This window comes from Typopeltis vanoorti, chromosome 13 (genome assembly GCF_054136105.1).
Source record: "Typopeltis vanoorti isolate ZY-2024b chromosome 13, IOZ_Tvanoo_1.0, whole genome shotgun sequence".
Lineage (NCBI taxonomy): Eukaryota > Metazoa > Arthropoda > Arachnida > Uropygi > Thelyphonidae > Typopeltis > Typopeltis vanoorti.
In genome coordinates this window covers 104,172,338-104,193,318 of record NC_143561.1, presented here as the reverse complement: position 1 = coordinate 104,193,318, position 20,981 = coordinate 104,172,338, and the positions used below count along the sequence as shown (strand labels likewise).

Below are 20,981 nucleotides of genomic sequence, written 5' to 3'. Positions count from 1 at the left end.
TGTAGATCAGGAAAATGCAAATAATAAAGTGCCAAGAGAGAAGCAGAACAAAAGAGTACAACTATATGTTGTAAATGGGACATTATATGGAACAACATGTAGTCAATACTTCAGTTGTTGATCTCCAAAATATCTTCATTGGCACAAAGAGATATACTAAGAATGCATATGCTTAGTATATGATGTGTCTGCATATACTAAGAATGTATATGCAGGCACATCAACGGAAAGACAAAACAGAGACTGAGTGTGAAAAGAGGGATCCTACAGACCTAAATGGTGTTCTCCATGAATGGGTGGGTGATGGAATCTTGCTGAAGGTCGCAATATGATGGTCCTTTCTTTTAAGGTTACACAGTGGTCAGCATTCATAGTGAAGAATTTATGGAGACACAACACACATGTTAGAATAACTACTTTACTTAACATTAAGCAAGTAACAACTGACATTTCAACCTCTGTATTGAGGTCATCATCAAGAAAACTTGCTGCTGCACTATACAAAAGAAAAAGGAATCTAAATGTTTGGTAATCATTTATCAAGATTTTCTTCTGTCTGCAGTTGTTCTATATGGGACTTTGGATGAGTATAAGAGCAGATTGAGAGAATGGGATCTTCAGATATGGTGGGTGAGAGGACTATCAAGGATAATAATAACAATAATAAGCTAATGCCTTTTATTCCCTTACAGGGAGTAGGCGAGGCCTTTAAACCCTATCTATATTTTGGAGACTGAGTGAGCAGTTTAATCTCCACCTGCAGCCAATTAGAGATAGCTGGCCCATGTCTATCACTAATTATAGGCAGCCAATGATGAAGACACCAGGAAAACAAGTGCTGCCATCTCTTGGTAACTAACCCTAACAGGATATGTTACTGTATGAAATAATGTGGGTTCTACAGTCATTTTCTTGAGTTTACAGGATGAAAAACCTGGGTTTCCAGAAGAAAAAAGCCCACTTGCCCATGCCAGAGATCGACTAAACTCAGGAACCGGTCAAAGAAAGGCTAAGAAAAAGTTCCTCCAGTCGGCGAGTAGACTCAAAAAGTTAAGATCCTTAGTGTGAAGAGTGGTGAACAAGTAAAAAGTGCTGCTATATTCCACTTGCCGAGCTTAGACACTATTTCAAGTTCTTACAAATTACTATAATGATCAATGATGATTAATTAAGATCTTTTGCTAAATCTTAAACAGTTGCATTGGCCTTTCTTGCAATAGTGACTTCCCTTGTCAAAATTTTTGGAGCCATCACTGGCACTTCCACACATTCAAAACATTATCATCATACACTTCTTGCACTTTTTTTTTTTTTTTTTTTTTTTTTACAGTGTTAGCAGCATTGTTGTCTTTTTTGAACTCATAAAGCATGATGTGCTATTAAGTGACCTCTGTAGTAATAAAGGGTTATTTAAAAAATAACTTATGTATGATGTTCTTGCAAGGTGGAATTCCGTAGAATGAGGCCGCCTCAGATTAGCAGTACTTACAGGAAAGTACTCAGCGTCATCCTTGAAAGCATGCAAGATCCAGGTTCTTTTCATGTAAGTGCACAGAATGTGCTACTAGAGACATTTGTGAGTACATCTCAGTGAATGTTTTCAAAGAGAAAAATAGGCACTGTGTGATCTGAAAGAATCCTTCAACTCCCAGAAAAAAATTGGTATATGTAATAATATCTTGGTAGGTAAGTGTAGGGGAGAAATTTATTGGATTTCCAGGACAGAGCTCTCACCTATCTGAACCCTGGTCCACTCAGAGCAATTTTGCACTGAAGGTTTTCATTCTTTCATGATATAAGAATAAATAAATGAAAAAGAAATAATTTTATTTAATATAATCAAGAAATTTGAGACCAAGTCAGGTAACTCAAAAAACAGCACACATATACACTCTACAGGAATTTTAACAGCCATTCCTAGTGCTTAAATTCATATCAGCAATTTTTTAGCAGTTTTTAGGACTTAGCATGCTTTTTTTTTTTAATGCTGGGTTTTGGTTTGGACATGATTTGTTTCTAAAAATTACCATGTATCTCAAGAGTAATTCCAAGTGTATTTGCAGTTTATCCCCCAACCCCCAGCTTTTTGAAAGAAGTAAAAATCTTGTTGGTCTCAATGCAGTGCTTCACAATATTCAGTGGTGGAAAAGTTTACTTTCAGTCATTCACAAAATGGATGCGAACTCTCAACGTAATTTTTGAACTATTGTTTATAACTTAGTGCTTTCTCTAAGGAAGATGCTAGGAAGTTGATTGCAAAGCATGTTAGGTTTGAGACTTATAAGACCCAACATGTGCTTTGGGTTAATATATATGGTAAAATACATATATTTTCTGGCTTGGCTGGCCAAATATATCTGCTCTTTAGCCAAAATGCCATAGGTTTGAATTTGCCTTGGGCATGAATGTTTACACATACAAGTGTATACATCCAGAGTGTATACACATTCTCAAGATGAACTGGGTCACTATGGCAGAAGTAGATACAACACTACTGCAATGGGTAAGGCATTCACACAGCAGCAGGGAAGATACAGGCTGAAAATCATCATCATCACATATACATTTACCCATATATACATAAACATTTACTGGAAAACATATGGTAAATACTGAAGACATTTTATTTATAAATTGACAGTCGAATCACTGAAGATGTGAGGATAAAATTAAACACTTAAAAACTGCATTTTATTGGTATATTTATGGATGCATGATGCACACATAGAGAAAAATGTTGCAGAATAAAATGAGAACTTTTGTTTAACTTACTCAGCTGGAATAAAATAATAACCATGTTCATTTTTTTCTATACAGCATCCTTTTTTTTTATTTATTTAATAAATAACAGAGTAAATATTAATCAAATTTTAATGTGCACCTACAAATACAATATTAAATTTCAATATACATATTTATTTATTTTTTTAAATGAAGTATATATGTGATTAATCACTAAATATGCCATGGTCACTAAATTATCAAGCATCTTCTAAAAAAATATCAAACAGAAAAATCTCATACAATCTGATGACATTTTTAAAAAATGTAAAATTTGATAAATTGTTTCTTCTTTGATTGCTTTTAACTTTTTATAAGTGAGTGTAAAGGTTTCACAGTAGCTTTTCTTGAAAGACCAAGTCTCAACCCTGTTGACGATGGTTGTGATGGAACCTTTCTGTTTGAAGCTGATGCTTCCTTTTTGCGATGTGTTTTTTTAGGTAGTTTGCCAACTTCAGAAACTTTATATAAACTAGTTTTGTTATCAGCATCTTTAATTTTGGTATGTGAATTATCTTTTTCCACAGAACTTTCAACCTCTTCAGATACATCCTCCCTACTATTATCCTTCTCTTCCTCTTCACTGTTACTCTCCTCTTCATCTATGTCACTTTCTTTTCTTCCCATTTCATTCTTTTCCTTACTAGAAGCTTTCTTCTCTTTACTTAATATGTCTAAACACTTTTGGGACTTGTCTACATTTTTGTTATCTTCTTTTGAAAGTTTAAGAGCAGCCTCAATGTCTCTTTGGAGTACCTTTTCATTAACGGATAGTCTTACCTTAGGTGAAATGTGCTTTTGATCACCAATGATTAATTCTTTAATTGACACTTTACTCTGTTTTATTCTGTCATTCTTCTTCTTCTCTATATTTTTATGAGAAAGTTTTTCTATTTTAATTTGACACTCTATGGATCTGAATTCAGTTTCTTCCTTTTTACGTTTACTTGGAGGAGACAAATTCTCTTGAAAATCATCATCATCATCATCACTACTATCTTCAGTACAGAGTTTGGAATAATCAATTTGTTTCTTAGCTCTATTAGATCTTCTCTGATCAGACATTTTGTTTATTGCAAACAATAAATGCAATTTGCTTCCTTTTTTTCAGCACAAGTCAGCCTGGTTTATAATACAAAGGGGAAGAGAGAGAGAGAGTGTGTTAATTTTTTTTTTTTTTAATGCCATAATAAGTTTATACTAAAGTATTATAAACCAGTATAGAAACCTAATAAAATATTCTCATTTACTGCTTATACATATTTTGAAAATTTTTTCTTTATATATTTAAAAAAAATGTATTTCTAAATTTTTTTTTTTCCTATGGTGAACCAAAATCAACCCAAAAGGTTGTTGAACTTCCAGTGTTCTAGTATTCTGAATGCATGAAAAGCCAGAAAGACAGTCATTAAGATTGCATGTAAATATCTGCAGAATACAATTTTAAAAAATATGTACAACAGAAAGTTCTTTGAAAGAATAACAATAGAGTATATGTGATAAAAGAAAACATGCTTTTCCTTCTCTGATGAACTTTATTAGGCTTTTTACAAGAAGTGAGGTTTATTAGTTATACATCTGATGTCATCATATGATTATGCCTTTAAAATTAGTGTTTTCCTCTTAATACAAGCCAGGGCGATAAGTAATATACTTATGTTGTGTGTGTGTGTGTGTGAGAGAGAGAGAGAGAGAGAGAGTGAGAAACATTAGTGCAGTAAGAAAATAACCTGTACAGATAAATTACTTTAAAAAACTAATCATTATTTTTTCATGTTATTCATATTGTGCCATCCTAGGCCAGGGAATAAAGAAATGATTTATAGTCTGAGTTTAGGCTCCTTAAAACATTCCTTCAGCCTAAGAAGTTTGAACTCAGAGGGGAACACTATTAAGAACAAACATATGATTATTAGTATTGTCCAGGCATGTCCACAGTCTTAAGACTCATTTTTAGAGACAAAAACTATCTACACAAAAATCTATTGTACTTCTATCCATTAACAGACAAAAGACAACTAACTCTGGCAACCCATTCCATTCATTCACCACTCTGAAAGCAAAAAATCTAGTTCTATAACACTCTTGCTAACCGATCTTACCCAATTTCCAGGGATGTGCTTGCACCCTATCTAGCCAAGTGTTGAAATATTTCCTCTATATTAATCCTATAAATCATTTAAATGCTTCTATCTTATCCCCCATTTTTTGCTATCAACCAACTTTCGCAATCCACAATCCTCAATCTATGCTCATAGGGGCATTCCATGGACCACTCACCTATGGATCCTTTCCATCATTTTATCCACAAGTAAACCCAGGTGACCAGACTTCAGCACAGTAATCCAGATGTGGTCATATCAAGGATTTATAAAGGGTGATAACTCCCTTATCACTGCTTGTTAGTGTATTCTTCAATAATCAAGTAAGCCTGTGGGCTACCCTGGCTACTTTAGCAATATGCCCTGCAAACTTAAACTCTCTATTCATTACTAATCCCAAATCCCTGGCTTTACCAATTTGTTGGATTACAGTTTTCTCAATGTGGTACATAGCTTTTAATCTTTTTATCTCAAAATACATAATATTCCACTATTCCACATGATATTGATATTCATTATGTTTTGCCTATACTGTCAACCTAACTAAATCATCCTGCAAGCAATCTACACCATTCTGATTAATTATTAGCTTATCCACCTTTCTCTCCTTTTTTTTTAATATCTGATAGTGGATAGTAATATCTGATCCACACATGAAAGGCCGCAAGACCAATAACACATAGTGCCATGTGTGGGCAAGAGAAATAGAAGAAAGGAGGAATCTGTTCACATTTTGCTTGAACAGCTGAGGATTGTAATCTCTGGAGAAGGCAGAGTAGGGGAGACTGTCCCAAAGGACAGAAATAGATGGAATAAAAAGAGCGACAGTGAAATAGGTTCGGTGTTAAACTATGAAAGTGTCTGTTGAAGAGACACAAGGCAGAATCTGAACATCTGTGAGAGGGATTGAAGTAGATATGTGAGAGAGGGATCATTAATTAGCTGGAATGCCCTCTTCTGGATAGAATTGAGCAATCTTAGAGAGGATTTTGGTGCTCCAGTCAAATATGAGAGCAACAATCCATGGCTGGACGGATTTGGGCTTTGTATAGAGTTAGCAGCCATGAAGGTGTGAAGTAATGCCTTGTGCAAAAAAGTACACCAAGTTTTTTGGCAGCCGTAGAAGCTATAGTTGAAATGTGGTTGTGCCAGGAAAGAACGAAGGTGCAGGTCAGTCCGAGTAGAGAAATCTGATCATGTTTGGGTATCCCAGCATTACTGAGGGTAAGGGAGAGGGATGTGAGCTCCTCCTTGCAAGAAATCAGACATGACTGAGTTTTAGTTGCATTGAAGTTTACAAGGTTGTCTTGGTCCCACTGAGATATAACTAGGAGATCAGAGTTCAGGTCACTGGTTATGGTAGATCTTGAGGATTCTAATACTTGAACACTACAAGGTTTGTCAAATGAAAAGGAGGAATGGAGTGTACTGTCATTGGCAAAGTTACTGATAGGAGGGGATGGAAGTCTGTAAGAGCAGGTCATTTAAATACAAGAGGAAGAGAGAGTGGATAAAAGAAGAGACCCCTGGGATATTCCCACACTGGTGGAGAATTCTTAGAAGGTTAAAATGTCCACCATGGCAAGTAGTGAGTGACCAGTGAGAAAGTTGGCAATCCAGTTGCAGAGTGTGGAAAACAAGCCATAGGATGGCAGTTTGTTAAGTAGGTCCCTGTGCCTTTCAAATGTTGAGAACCACCATATGAGTTTCTCCAAATTTCTCCATGGCTTGAGTCCAGAGGTGGGTGGTGAATGAATGCAAGAAGCTCAGCATTCCACCATTCTCACATCTGGATGGTACTGTAGTTACCTCATCTATGGATTCCATACTGCTGGTCACTGATTAGTTGGTATGTCTCTTGATGGTTCAAGAGTTAGTTGATGACCTCCATATTTTAGAGAGAACAGAAGTGGATGGTAGTTTGTTGGTTGACTTTTATCACCTTTCTGGATGTGACCTTGTTTCCATGTTCTAGGATAGATGCCAGTTGAACAGGATAGACTGAAGAGGCAATACGGGATATGTGTTAGTTCTGGGGCACAATTTTTTTAACACAATAGGTGGGATACCATCAGGACCAGATGTCTTGTGTTCAGGTTATTAAGAATTCTTCAGATTTCTTATTGTCAGAAGACTATGGGAGACATGAAGGGAGTCATTCTTGGTGGAGTGGAGAGAACTTTGCCCAGGTCATCAATGCAGGAAATGGAAGAAAAGAGTGATGCCAGTAAGTTGGTCTTGTCTTTAGGTGAGGTAACTACAATACCATCCAGATGTGAGAATGGTGGAAACTTGGTTGGGCAGAAGTTGCATCCAATGGTCTTGCCAAGGGACCAGGAGTGACTGCCACTTGGGCAGTAGGTGAATTTGCAGCATTTGGCACTTTCAAAGTCTTGGAGATAATTCTTTTACAACTATTGCAGGCTGCAGTATAGGCAGCTAGAGTTTTGTTCTTCAGCCATTCATCATAAGCACAGAGTATTTTTTTTCTTTTGCAGAATTTTTTCAGTGGCTGAGATCATTTCAGTGGCTGAGAATTTGGAGTGGAATAAGATATGAAAGCCTTCATTTCTGTGAGGATTGGTCTGAGTAGGTGTTTGGATCAGAACTGAAGCAGTAGTCAGATCATGGGAAGGAGGAATAGAAGTCACGGAGGTCGTCCCAGTTGGCAAAGTACACAAGACTGAACTGGTGAGTGAAGGCTGTTCTGTGGCAAAAGAGACTCGTATGAGGTTGTGATCCAAGTTACCAATAGGAGAACCGACAACCACAGTAAACATGGAAGGACAGCTTGTTAAGAAGAAGTCAAGTTTGTTGGCAAATTGGAGAGGGATGTCAGGTATTCTGGTAAGAAGATTGATAATCTGAGATAGGTCATTGCAAAGGGGAGCAAATATGAATTGTGGACATTGAAGTCCACAATCTGAAGTTTGAAATTTGAGCCAAAGTAGATCAAACAGTGGGGATTCAGGGATTTGCAATCTCTGGCATGGCATGTTGGTTCTGATGACAGCACAAGTGCTGCCCTTGTAGCGAAAAGAACTGTGTAACATGTAGTTTGGGCAGTTGAGATGGACAGTGGCTGCTGAGGTTGCCAGTTGGGTTTCTGAAAGGAATAGGAATTCTGGTTTAGATGAATTTCGGTGGTGGTGCACATTATTTATATCGCTGTTTAGGCCACAGATGTTGGTGAAGTGGATGTGGAAACTTTTTTTTTTTTTTTTTTTTTTTTGTGGGAGGAATTTTGAGATCTGTAATAAAATTGTATTCCTGTGGATTGTGGTGCATTGCATTTAGTGAGGAAGAGATAAAAAAGGAAGTAGGGTATGCGGTGAGAGGTGGTGGACTTACAAACACTGCCCACACAGAGGGAACTCAGTTTCCTGTCCATACATGGCCTCAACAGTTCCCCCCTGCAGCCCACGTATTTGGTTTCCCTCCAGCCATGAACTGGCAAAATACATGGTTGCAGGACTTGATGCTAGCTGATTGGGAAGCTTCCAGATTTGTTACTAACTGGTTTGGTATTGTGTATTAACCAGCAGCCAGCCTGCAGAACCACTTTACTGTTGTACCTTCAAATGGGGAGAATCTGGGTCCCCTATGGTTTGGTATGTCATTGAGGGTATCACTTTCACTGCATGTGGGAAGAGTAAGGGGAGGGACAGAAACCGGAACTCTTGCTCTAGTGACTAAACATGCCTGTAGCCACTTCAGGTCTCTGTGAACTGTTGGTTGGAGAGCAGATATGCTAACCACAGCCAATCAAGCTGGCCCATTCTTATACACCCATTCCTGAATTCTCTTTTTGACTAACTTTTCCAATACTTTTACCACCACTCCGGAGATACTGAATGGTCTATAATTTTCCCTCCTTCCATTCTCTTGGGACTTTACTAGATCCAAGACTTAAACAGCCCAGTCAAAGACATCACCAGTTCCCTTTGCATATTCTCATAAAATGCATTCTGATATCCCACCTGATATTCCATAGCTATATTTGCATTGAGATTCTGCAATTTCCTCAAGTCATATCCAAATCATTAACCTCTGTTCTCTGATCAGTCCTTGTCGCCTCTATGTCTCCATAGCAATATCTTCACTTGGATGATATATCATTGCAAAGTGATCACTCAGTAGCTCAACTAATTCATCTGCCTCTGTCACCTCTCTTCCATCAGCACTCATTAAAGGTAACTTCCACAGTCATTTTTCCACTTCCTTGTCACATAATGAAAGAAGTCTTTGGGATTTTCTTTGGCCTGCTCAGTTAATTTCTTCTCATAATCTGATTTTGTCTTCCTTATTATACTGGTCACCTTTCTTGTATGATCCTTGTGCTGTTCATGAGCTTGCTAGTCACTTTTCTCCTTATATTCCCTCCATAATATTTTCTTTTTTTTTGCAGCTCTTAACAATAGTATTCATTCATCTATCTTCTACTTAATTAACTCTCTTGACCTTGAGTATACAGTCTGATATTGCTTATTATTGCTTATTCCAAATATCCCTCGACCTGCTGCCATGTTTGTCATTTCAGTGTGACCCATGGACATCCAAAAAGGGATTCCTATTATTCTTGCATTACTCTGGCCCCGAACACATGCATTGTGAACATCTTTCCCTTACAGATTTTTATGCCATGGCAATGCTTCTCAGGCTGTCTCCTCAGCTTGTCATAATCACCTGCTGTGTAGTTCCACATACTCCTCCTTAACTAAAAATTCCACATTTCACTACCTCTGAATCCAAGGCCATATGATCACTCTCCTGAACTGAAGGCAATGTAGCCACATTAGTTATGAACAAGTTTTCTGATTCTATAACTAGATCCAACATTCTCTATTAGTCCCTCTATTGCATGGTGCCTCAAGTAATTATCTCTCAGTAAGTGTATAAATCTTTCCAGTTTATGAGAGGAGTTTTTGGCACTGGTGAGTGTAGCCTTGCCAAAAGTTATAGTCATTAGTGAGACTTGGATAACAGCGGATGACATAGTTACATGGGTAGAATGTGATGGAGACAGAGTACTGCTGATGCAAGCAAATGAAATACAGCCAACAAGAATAGGAGTCAGTCAGACAGATGGCAGTTCTTTTCAAACAATCTAGTATGAGATTGACAAATAGGACAAAATACAAAATCGGTTGTTGTTATAGACCGGAGGGGGGGGCAAGGGATGATGTAAAAGACATGCATCAGCAGATTAGTACAATGAGTACAGGTTGAGTAATTATTAATATTATGGGGGATCATAGGCCAGAAGTGATCTTTCTTCCTTCATGAGCATGATTCTTGTCATGATGAGAAGAATCCTTATAAATTAAAAATGCCAAGAAATTATATCCTTGATTTCATCCTTTATTCAAGTGTAAGCAAACAAAGTTTGCATGTGAAGTAACTTCATGACTAGGCTATTTGTATACAGAGGCTAATGACTTCACATCAATTGCCTTATATCCCATAATGCAAGGCACATATCCTTACAGACATGTGCAATGCTATGCATTATAGGATGGTCAAAACACAGACAGGTTTCGACCTTTATTGAGGTGAAAAAGTAAACAGGTGTTCATCATAGGTCTAGAGTAGTTAGTACAGGGATGCAAGAGCACCTGATAGTATTAGGAGAAAGAAAAGACAGATAGATAGTATGAGAGATAGAGAAAAAGGCCTTAGCTCTTTTATATCATCACATAGCCAAACACTATCAGTTTTCCTTTTTCTCAAGTCTCATGCAGATGAATAACCAGAAGACAAATTGAAACTAAAGCACAAAGATGACTGAGACACAGATGGTTAGCCTTATCTGAGTTAACTGGCCTTCTCAGCTCTCCAGTCATCCCTGCAATTGACCATAGGACCATACTGAACTAAGAGGATGGAACCATTTAAAAAACCTCTTATAGTAAAAATAGAGAGAATTTTATCTCCCCCCTGGTGAATATTGCATAGTGTGGGTGGTCTATACCACCTAGCCAAAAATTTGATATCTCCTAGAATGCTTCTTTCTAAATACAAAAATCATCCTGACTGAACAATAAAATCTACACAATACAATATTATAAAGCATTTGTATGTCATATTGCTGGAAATCCATGTTTCTTCCTAACTTTCCATAAATGGCATTTTAATTCATTAATTATAAAAATCAAAATTCTCTTCCCATTGCTGACAGGAGGTGGGTACTGCAAAAAAAAAGGACCCGTTCTATTGTAAGTAATGGAATGCCCAACATATTGCATAATCTGTTCCAAATACACAAGGCAAGATGGCAGATAGAGAATGCATGTTCTACCGTTTCCAATCGGTAACAGATGTTGCAGATTTGATCTCTGATGTTAAAGTACCTCCATTTCATGGTATTGACTAAGCAACACAATTCTCTAAGATAGCACTTCCCAAACTGTGGGCCACAGCCCCCTTGGGGGCCATAGGTTTTGTTGAGGGAGGGGGGGTGCATGAAATAATGAAAACAAATTTAAAATGTTTTAAGACTAAGTAGATTTTTTTTATTTTAAAAGAAATGTATTTAACTTATTATTTTATTTTTTATTTCTTTTTTGTTATTTTTTATATTTTAATGGAAAAATTCACACATTGGTGTTGGTTCACAAACTTTGCTTCCTGCATATTTTGGTGCTTAATGAATATTAGTAAATATTGCTAATTCATATGTTTCATTTCAAAGCAGTGGTTAATTGTATTTACTTCGAATGCTCTCCAGGGAAGCTCCAAATCTTCTTGTCCCTTTCATCATGCGTTTGTAATCAGGGACTGTTGATATTGACTTTATATACATATCAAAACTCGTTTTATATTACCACTGTCATCCGAGCTAGTTTTCTGTTACCAATAAAAGTTTCGCATACACTTCACACATGAAAAAAAGCTTAAACAAGTTCATGTGGGGAGATAGTAACTCGCTTGCAGTGGTAAACAACATGCCCTCCCTAACAGCCACTATACTGCAGAGGCAATAAAAATAAGTACTTTTATTATGCCAGTGAATAAGGTATGAGGAGTCTGTGTAATATATTTCTCAACAAATAGTGCAATTAGAGACAACTGGGATAAAAACACACTACTTAATGAATCACATGTCTCCTCATACAGAAACTATGCTGTATAGACTGAAACAAAACCATATGTTGCATGGGCAAACACAGTTTCTAACTAAAAACTATTGTTATTAATTAGATGTGTGTGAGTTCGATTTCCCAAGGCAGCAATAAAATTCAACCAAACGTGTTAAAATTCGTAAAAGTGTTAAAACTAAGTAATATATATATATAATGAATGTTATGGCAGTTTCACATATGGAATTCAGTTGAAGAGAGTTAGCATTTCAACTCAATTGTCAGCTATGCTTTTATCTTTCGGTTGCACGATCTTTTGTTAATACCGCACCAATCATATGCACGTTTTAATAACCTGCCTTTGCTGTCTGTTTCGCATTAGGCTTAATTACCGTAAAGGGAGAAAAGTCACAAAAGAGAAAAATGTTCCTGGTCTGGGGATTCCCTTATTCAGGTAATATTCACTGATTTCATGTTATCAGTCTGTGGTGTGCCAGTATCGGTAAGTGGCGATATTATTTGATCTATTCTACGTTAAAAAATTTAACCCTGAGATGGATAAGTGGCTGATAAAAAATAAAAAAAATCCCGCAAACAATCAGAAGAAGAAACAGACTCAAAAAAAAAGGACAGTATTTCATATTTTACCAGAAGAGCCCGCATCGTTTTCAGAACCAAACGGTAAGAGGCAAAAAATGTAATATATGCATTTGATTTTTGCAATATTTGCTATGTATGTTTTGTATTGAATATAAATATAATAAATATTATAATAATATATCTCTCTATTACCATTTTTTTCGAGGGGGGGGGGGCATGACAGCCAGAAGTTTGGGAAGCACTGTTCTAAGCAAGATCCCTCCTGTTAGGATATCCTTGGAACTTCAATAAGTTATGAAACAAGGTGTTGTTGTCAGTACCCAACTCTGGAAGTTTGGTATAAAGAAAACTTGAACGAAAGAAGTTCAAGTTTTCTTTATACCAAATTTTACCTTTTTTTAATGGAAAGAATGTCAATGCCAGAATGTTGTAGTATTCAGGAACAATCTCAGCTTGTGGACCTTTATAATGATTTACTCCACTCAGGGGATGATAAAAACGCAGATAATACCATAGAAGGTCTACACATGTGTAACTGGCCTGCAACAGACCTTTATTGAGATCTCATGTGGGAGCCAGATCCAGAAGAGATACCAAGCTTGAATGAAGAGGTCATATTTTCTATTTACAAGTAGTCAAAAGGTCTCACACCTTATTACTAAAATACTCTGGATTAGAGAGATGTTGCAAGTTTTTTTCACTTGGTTATACTATAAATTAAAAATGCCAATAAATTATATTTTTGGTTTCGTCCTTTATCCAAGTGTAAGCAAACAAAGTTTGTGCATGAAGTAACTTCACAACTGCATATACAAGTAGCCCAGTTGTGAAATTTCTTCACATGCAAACTTTGTTTGCTTACACTTGGATAAAGGATGAAACTACGAATATATATAATTTTTTGGCATCTTTAATTTATAGTAAAATCAAGTGAAAAAACTTTCAAAAGAAATCCTTACATGGACTTTTTTAAATGTAGGTATGAATGAAAAACTCAGTTTTTCATTATGCACGCATTTTTGAATGGCACAAACGATTTTTGGAAGGCAGAGAAAGCGTGAAAGATGATGATCATCCAGACAGCCCAAGCACAGCAGTTACTGATGACAACATTAAAAAAGTGCGAGATGCGAGTTTCCAGTCCCTGTGAGAAATTCCTGCCAAAACTGTCAGGAATTCCTCACAGGAACTGGAAAACTAGTTAATCAGTTACAAATAAAAATTGTGCGTGTTCATAAGAATGATAGACAGCAATGGACAACTAACTCTTCAAAATCTTTTTTTTTTTTTTTGTATTACGCAGTTTTGTTTTTGATAATAGTTCTGAACTCATTATCATTACAAGAGGCCTCTAGGTAGTTAGGGTCCCTCATCGAGACATACATCACTCACACCATGCCATATTTTAAATTCATTCACAGTATCTGCACTCACAACCACCAAAGACAAGCCATTCCAGTTATTGCTCTACAAGAGAAAAATCTAGTTCTCCTTCTTACTGTCAAGAAAGATAGTAATAATCCTCAATGTAGATGGATGCACTCCCATCCTCTCCCCACTCTCCATAAAATGAAAAATTCCATCTACTGGTATTTTGAACGATCGTTGCAAAAATTTGTAGATCTCTATCATATCATCATTCTTTATTAATGATGAAATTATAAAGTAATTGAATAATATATAAGGAAAAATTATTTAACATTTGTAGAATTTTCAGCTAGGTTTCCTAGCCATTGTCAATATAGCTGAATAGAGAAACACAATAAGAACACTTAACAAGCATGTGAAAATATATGGTATGCAATATTAAATTTTGACCTTGTGTTTATCTTGTCAACTGTACAGTATTGCACAATGGCTAGGAAACCTAGCTGAAAATTCTACAAATATTAAATAATTTTTTTCCCTAACATAAATGTCATTCATTTTAGAAATTATGGACTTTACAACAGTGTTATTAATAACTATATTAATTTCCCGACGTTTCGACCTTCATATTAAGGTCATCATCTGGAGTATATACAAATATACAAGGACAAGCTGAGTTACATTTCCACAGTAAGCTAAAGAAACAATGATTTGATTACCGGTTTAATTCTAATGAAATCTAGCTATAAAAATAAAAAATACAGATAAAATTACAAATTAATTAATTATTTAGAAACTACATCAAAGCTAAATTACATTTACGATAACATGAGAGAAACATTCTTTCTTATAGATAGTTTTCTTACAATAACAATGCTGTCCTATTTTTAACATTACAAATGTTATATTGGATTTAGAATTCTGGATTATCTACAGTCCTTTCTTTTAAGGTTACACGATGATCAGCATTCATATTTATGAATTTAAGGACACAAAACACGTGTTGAAAAGATTATTTTACTGATTAATAATAAAATAATAACTTTACGTTTCGACCCCTGTATTGAGGTCATCATCAGAAGGATACATGTGTATAAGAACAAGCTACATGCTGTTGCACTCTATACAAGTAAATTACATATACGTTGTTAACTAATCTTTTTTCTTAGCCTGTCCTCTAGTGGGAAAAAAAAAAAATGTAATTAATTAAATAAAATAAACAAAAATAAAATAAAAACTACAATAAACTCTGCTAAAGTCCTCATGTACTAGGATTCTTCTGGAATTATACAGTTTATATTGTTATATTACAATTATCTTCTGGATTTGTACAGTACAGGTTGCTATTGAATGTTCAGGAAAAAAAAACGCTTCACTAAGTTTTCTTGTATTGAGATTTTTCTTCGTGGTTGCTATGAGGGTGGTAGATGGGTCCTCCACATTCTTGGAATTGTTAGACCATCATTTTTATTCAGATTCGGATCATGTTTGAGCATTTCACATGCTTCCTTGAATTTTCGCTTGAACCAGGTTTTAGTGCGGTGTAGGGCCTTGATACCTTTTCCAGTAAATTCTGTGGTGTGTTTGGAGTGCGTGGTCAGAAAGGCCAGTTTTTCCAAAATGGAGGTATTTTATGTGACATTTGTGTTCATCTTTTCTGATTGGGATGGTTCGCCCTGTTTCCCCTATGTATGGTATGTTACATGTGCAATCTATTTTGTCAACCCCTGGGTGGGCTAAGTGTGGCAGGGGATCCTTGGACGAACTGAGTAGGTGTCTTAATTTTGTCGGGGGTTTAATAATCTTTTAATAAAATAATCTTTTCAACACGTGTGCTTTGTGTCCCTAAATTCATAAATATGTATCTACAGTCCTGTTTATAGTTCAACTCTTAGGGAGAAAGGTTCTGAAGGTAGAATATGTGCCTTCCATATGCTTGGGATTTTTAGACCATCATTATTGTTCAAATTGGGCTGATTGATAAGAATCTCACAGGCTTCCTTAAATTTGAGTTCATACCATGTTTTGGTGTGATGTAAACAACTGGTGCTTTCCATTCAATTCTATGTAAAGTGTTCAGGGCATGATCAGAAAGGCCAGCTTCACCATAGTTATTATATTCACTATAGTTATTATATTTCTGATAGGAATTGATCACATAGTGATCGATTCCTATCAGACAAAATGATAATTCCTATCATTTTGTCTGATAGGAATTGTACGTCTTGTTTCCCCTATATATGGTAGATTACAGGTGCAATAAATACAGTATACTCAAGGATGGACCAGCGGAGGGAGTGGGCCTTTGAATGAGTTGAGTAAGCTTTTTAATTTTGCAGGAGGTTTCAAGGTGGCTTTCAGATTGTATTTCTGTAGTATTCTATTTATTTTATCTGATGTCCCTTTAATGTAAGGAATGGTTATAGTTTTATTATAGTCTTTGTTTTTTATTGAGGTCTTGTAGAGAATTTTCTTAATAGTGTTTTGGCTATAACAATTTTTTAGAAAAGTATTGCTGATAACTTTAAATTTGTATCTTTCAGCACTTATTCATTGGAGCAGATCTTCAAAGCCCTGTTTTTTAGAGTATTAATGACACCTAGTTTTTGTGTTGGGTGGTGGTAGGAGTTTATGTGTATATATTAGCAAGTATGTGTTGGTTTCCGGTAAACAGTGAAAGAAAGACTGCCAGAAGGAAGACTTGTGACAAGTGTATCTAGAAACTGCAGTGTGTTCTGTTTTTCAATCTCAATTGTAAACTGTATGCATTTGTGTTGTTTGTTTAGGTAAGTGTCTAGCGGCCAGATTGTGAAAACATCGTCAACGTATCTAAGCCAGACTTCAGGTTTTAAAGGAGAGGAATCTAGAGCATGTTGCTCACAATGTTCCACATAAAAGTTAATAGGTGGGGATAATGGTGAGCCCATGGCTGTGCCTTCTTTTTGTAGGTAGAAAGCATTTTGCCATACAAAATAACCAGAATGTAATACATGCACAAAGAATGCCGTGATATCTGGAGGGAATTTTCTGTAAAAGAAGGATTATGTCATTGATTGGGACATTCGTAAAGAGGGCAGAGACGTCAAAGCTGACTAATAAATTATCTTTTTCTAATGTAATGTCTTTGATTATGTTTATGAAGTGTTGTGCGTTTCTGATACAGGAGGGGGAATGACCTACCAACTCCTTGAGTGTTGCCGCTAATTTCTTGGCTAGGTGATAATTCGGGCTGTCTATACCTTCGACTATTGGCTGGAGTGGTATGTTTTGTTTGTGCATCATTGGTAGATAGTAAATTCTCGGGGAACGAGCGTAGTGTGGAAGTAATTTTTTTACTGTATCTTTGAGCCATGTAGTAATTGATTTAAGTAGTGTCTCTGTTTTCTTTTTTATTCTATTGGTTGGGTCGTAGTTAACAAGTTGGTATGTACTATTGTCTGAGACTAGCAGATTCATTTTTCTAAATAAGTGGTTCGGTTTAGAATAACGGTGGCACTTCGTTCATCTGCTCTATTTCTTACGATGTTTGAATTTGATTTTAATGATTTCACCACTGTTAATTTGTGTTTCATTAAGTTGCTTATTATTATTTTATGATTTATATTTAAAATGTATGCAGTTTCCAAACGTATTTTATCTATGTTATTTGGGATGAATCTTAAGCCTCTTTCAATATTACAAATAAAATCCAGTCTGTTCATCGATTTGGGTGCTTCTGCAAAATTTAGTAGCGAGAGTTCATCTTTGTTTAAGGCATGATTGGATAGGTTAACTACGTTACTGTTACCTGCAGGCGATTGGTGGCTCCTGTTGTTTCTTGCTTCTGGTTGGTTGTTAACGTTCACTGTGAAGAACTTCGAATATGTCCGTTGGTTTTGTCGATCTTTTAGTCTATGAAATTTGGATATAAGATTTTCTTTCTTAGTTCGAAGGGTATGGTTCACCGTGTTGTCCTTAATCTTTTCGAAGATAATCCAAATATTTGCGTTAAAGTAACTTGAAAGTTCGGATTTTACATTTCGTACCTGGTTTTGAGTAACGGCCAAGTTTTTTTCTCATAGCCTTGATCTGTTCTCTGAGTAACGTTTTCTCCATGGGGTGGTATATTCGTTGCTCCTTTGTTGAGGTAAATTTTCTCTTTAGTTTGATGCAATTCAGATATTGCTGTCCCTACGTTTTAAAAATACCACTTGATTGATCAAACCAAAAACTTGAATCTTCAACTTACCATATTGAATGCATCGCTTATGGGTTGAATCTCCATGAATTATCAGAATCCTTTCTTTTAGTGTTGCACGGTGATCAGCATTCATTTTAGAAATTATGGACTTTACAACCGTGTTATAAATAACTATTTTAATTTCCCCAATGTTTCGAACTTCATATTAAGGTCATCGTCTGGAGTATATACAAACATACAAGGACAAGCTGAGTAACATTTCCCACAGTAAGCTTGTTCTCTAGAAGAAGGATTGTGTCACTGATTGGGATATTCGTAAAGAGGGCAGAGACATCAAAACTGACTAATTAATCATCTTTTTCTAATGTAATGTTTTTGATTATGTTTATATGGAACATTTTGAGCAACATACTCTAGATTCCTTGTTTTAAAACCCAAAGTCTGGCTTAGACACACATTGACGATGTTTTTGTGATTTGACCTCATGACCGCCAGATGCTTTCCTTAGCCACCTAGACAAACAACACAAACAGTTCACTACTGAAAATAAAAAACAGAACACACTTCCGTTTCTAGATACACTTGTCACACGTCTTCTTTTTGGCAGTCTTTCCTTCACTGTTTACAGGAAATCGAGACATACTGGCCAATATATACATATAAACTCCTACCACCACCCAACACAAAAACTAGGTGTCATTAATACTCTAAAAAACAGGGCTTTGAAGAGATCTGCTCCAATGAACAAGTGCTGAAAGACTAATTTAAAGTTATCAGCAGTACTTTTCTAAAAAATGGTTACAGCCAAAACACTATTAACAAAATTCTCTACAAGACCTCAATAAAAAACAAAGATAAACCAGACTACAATAAAACTATAACCATTCTTTACATTAAAGGGACATCAGATGAAATAAATAGAATACTACAGAAATACAACCTGAAAGCCACCTTGAAACCTCCTGCAAAATTAAAAAGCTTACTCAACTCATTCAAAGACCCACTCCCTCTGCTGGTCCATCCTGGAGTATATTGTATTTATTGCACCTGTAATCTACCATATATAGGGGGAAACAGGATGCTCAATTCTTATCAGACAAAAGGAACATAAATGACACATTAAATATAATAACTATGGTGAAGCTGGCCTTTCTGATCATGCCCTGAACACTTTACATAGAATTGACTGGAAAAGCACCAGTTATTTACATCACAGTTATTTATTTACACTTAAATTTGCTTTCATACCAAAAATGGTATGAAAGCAAATTTAAGGAAGCCTGTGAGATTCTTATCAACCATCCCAATCTGAACAATAATGATGGTCTAAAAATCCTAAGCATATGGAAAGCACATATTCTACCTGAAGAACCTTTCTCCCTAAGAGTTGAACTATAAACAGGACTGTAGATAATCCAGAATCCTAAATCTAATATAACAATTGTAATGTTAAAAATAGGACATCATTATTATTGTAAGAAAACTATAAGAAAGAATGTTTCTCTCATGTTATCTTAAATGGAATTTAGCTTTGATGTAGTTTCTAAATAATTAATTAATTTGTAATTTAATTTTTTTTTTTTTTTTTTTTAGCTAGATTTCATGACAGTAGAATAACCAGTGATCAAATCATTGTTTCTTTAACTTACTGTTGGAAATGTAGCTCAGCTTGTACTTGTATATACTCCAGATAATAACCTTAATATGAAGGTTGAAACATTGGGAAATTAAAAGTTATTTATAACACAGTTGTCAAGTCCATAATTTCTAAAATGAATGCTGATCACCGTGCAACACTAAAAGGAAGGATAAATGTCATTCCATCGTTACTTTATAATTTTATCGTTATGCCATCTGTTTCCATCTAGATACTTAAATCTATCACCCTCTTTCTCCTATTTGTTAGTGTCTGTCATAAACATTTCTCAATCTTTCTTCGTAATAGTTGGTCGATTGGTAGAGCCTCTGCTACTAATGGCTCAGTTAAGTAAGTTTGAGCACGGTTAGTAGTTGGAAGGAGACCAATCGTTCGATGCTGTTGGCACACTCTCCCTAGATGAGTCTTTGGACTCCCTGGAGGTGTCAAATAATAATAATAATAATAATAATAATCTCCTTTGCACTCTCTCCCTCTCTGTACATCACCTCAGAGCCAGGAAACCAAATCTGTATACAGTAATCCAGATGAGCTTGTACAAAGCCATGAATAAGGCAGTCAATTTACCTATCAATGTACAATTGTCCTCTGAGTTGTATTCACAATGTTGAAAGTTTATTTTTCACTTGGTTAGAGTATAATAAATTTAGTTTAATCCTTTATCCAAGTGTGAGCAAACAAAGTTTGCGCCTGAAAGTATCTTCAGGACTGGGGTAAGGTGGTAGAACACCACTCATTGCAAAGGTGGAGCAAGCTACCAACACTCCTGTCTCAGTATCTCCTATAATGCAAAACACATCTCCTTGCGGATATGTCTAATGTTATGCATTAATTTATTGTATTCACAATCTTTGCTATATAGCCCTGAACTTCAACTTCCTAGCTACTAAAATTCCAAGGTTCCTGCATGGTCAGTTTCTTCTAGCATAATCCAATCAATTTAATATGCAACTGGATATCTCATTACACCAAAGTGCATTACTTCACATTTACTAATACTGAAGTGACAGCCATTTTCAAATGCCCACAATTCCAACTTATTCAAATCATTATGCAAGTATTTGCCAGCCTGGTTGGCTGAGTTGTCAGTGTATCTGCTCTCCATCCAAAAGGCTGCGGGTTCGAATCCTGCCTTGGGCATGGATATTTGCGATTGTCTGTGAAAATACTAGTGATGATGATGATGTGTGGTAGATGGCACAGGTAGGTATAGA

The 20,981-nt window shown here is 35.8% G+C and overlaps 2 protein-coding genes across 7 annotated transcripts in view; both read right to left on the bottom strand.

The window, feature by feature from the left end:
• LOC150100430 (U6 snRNA-associated Sm-like protein LSm6) overlaps positions 1 to 20,981 on the bottom strand; it is a 126,291-nt gene that overhangs the window by 77,088 nt on the left and 28,222 nt on the right. The window lies entirely within an intron of this gene.
• Positions 2,901 to 20,981, bottom strand: part of LOC150100431 (uncharacterized) — a 46,193-nt gene continuing 28,112 nt past the window's right edge. For both annotated transcript variants that reach the window (XM_090402806.1, XM_090402807.1), the window contains exon 2: positions 2,901 to 3,903. In XM_090402806.1, the coding sequence (XP_090258932.1) occupies positions 3,085 to 3,846 (762 nt within the window). In that variant the 5' untranslated portion in view covers positions 3,847 to 3,903 and the 3' untranslated portion in view covers positions 2,901 to 3,084. The remainder of the gene's footprint in view (positions 3,904 to 20,981) is intronic.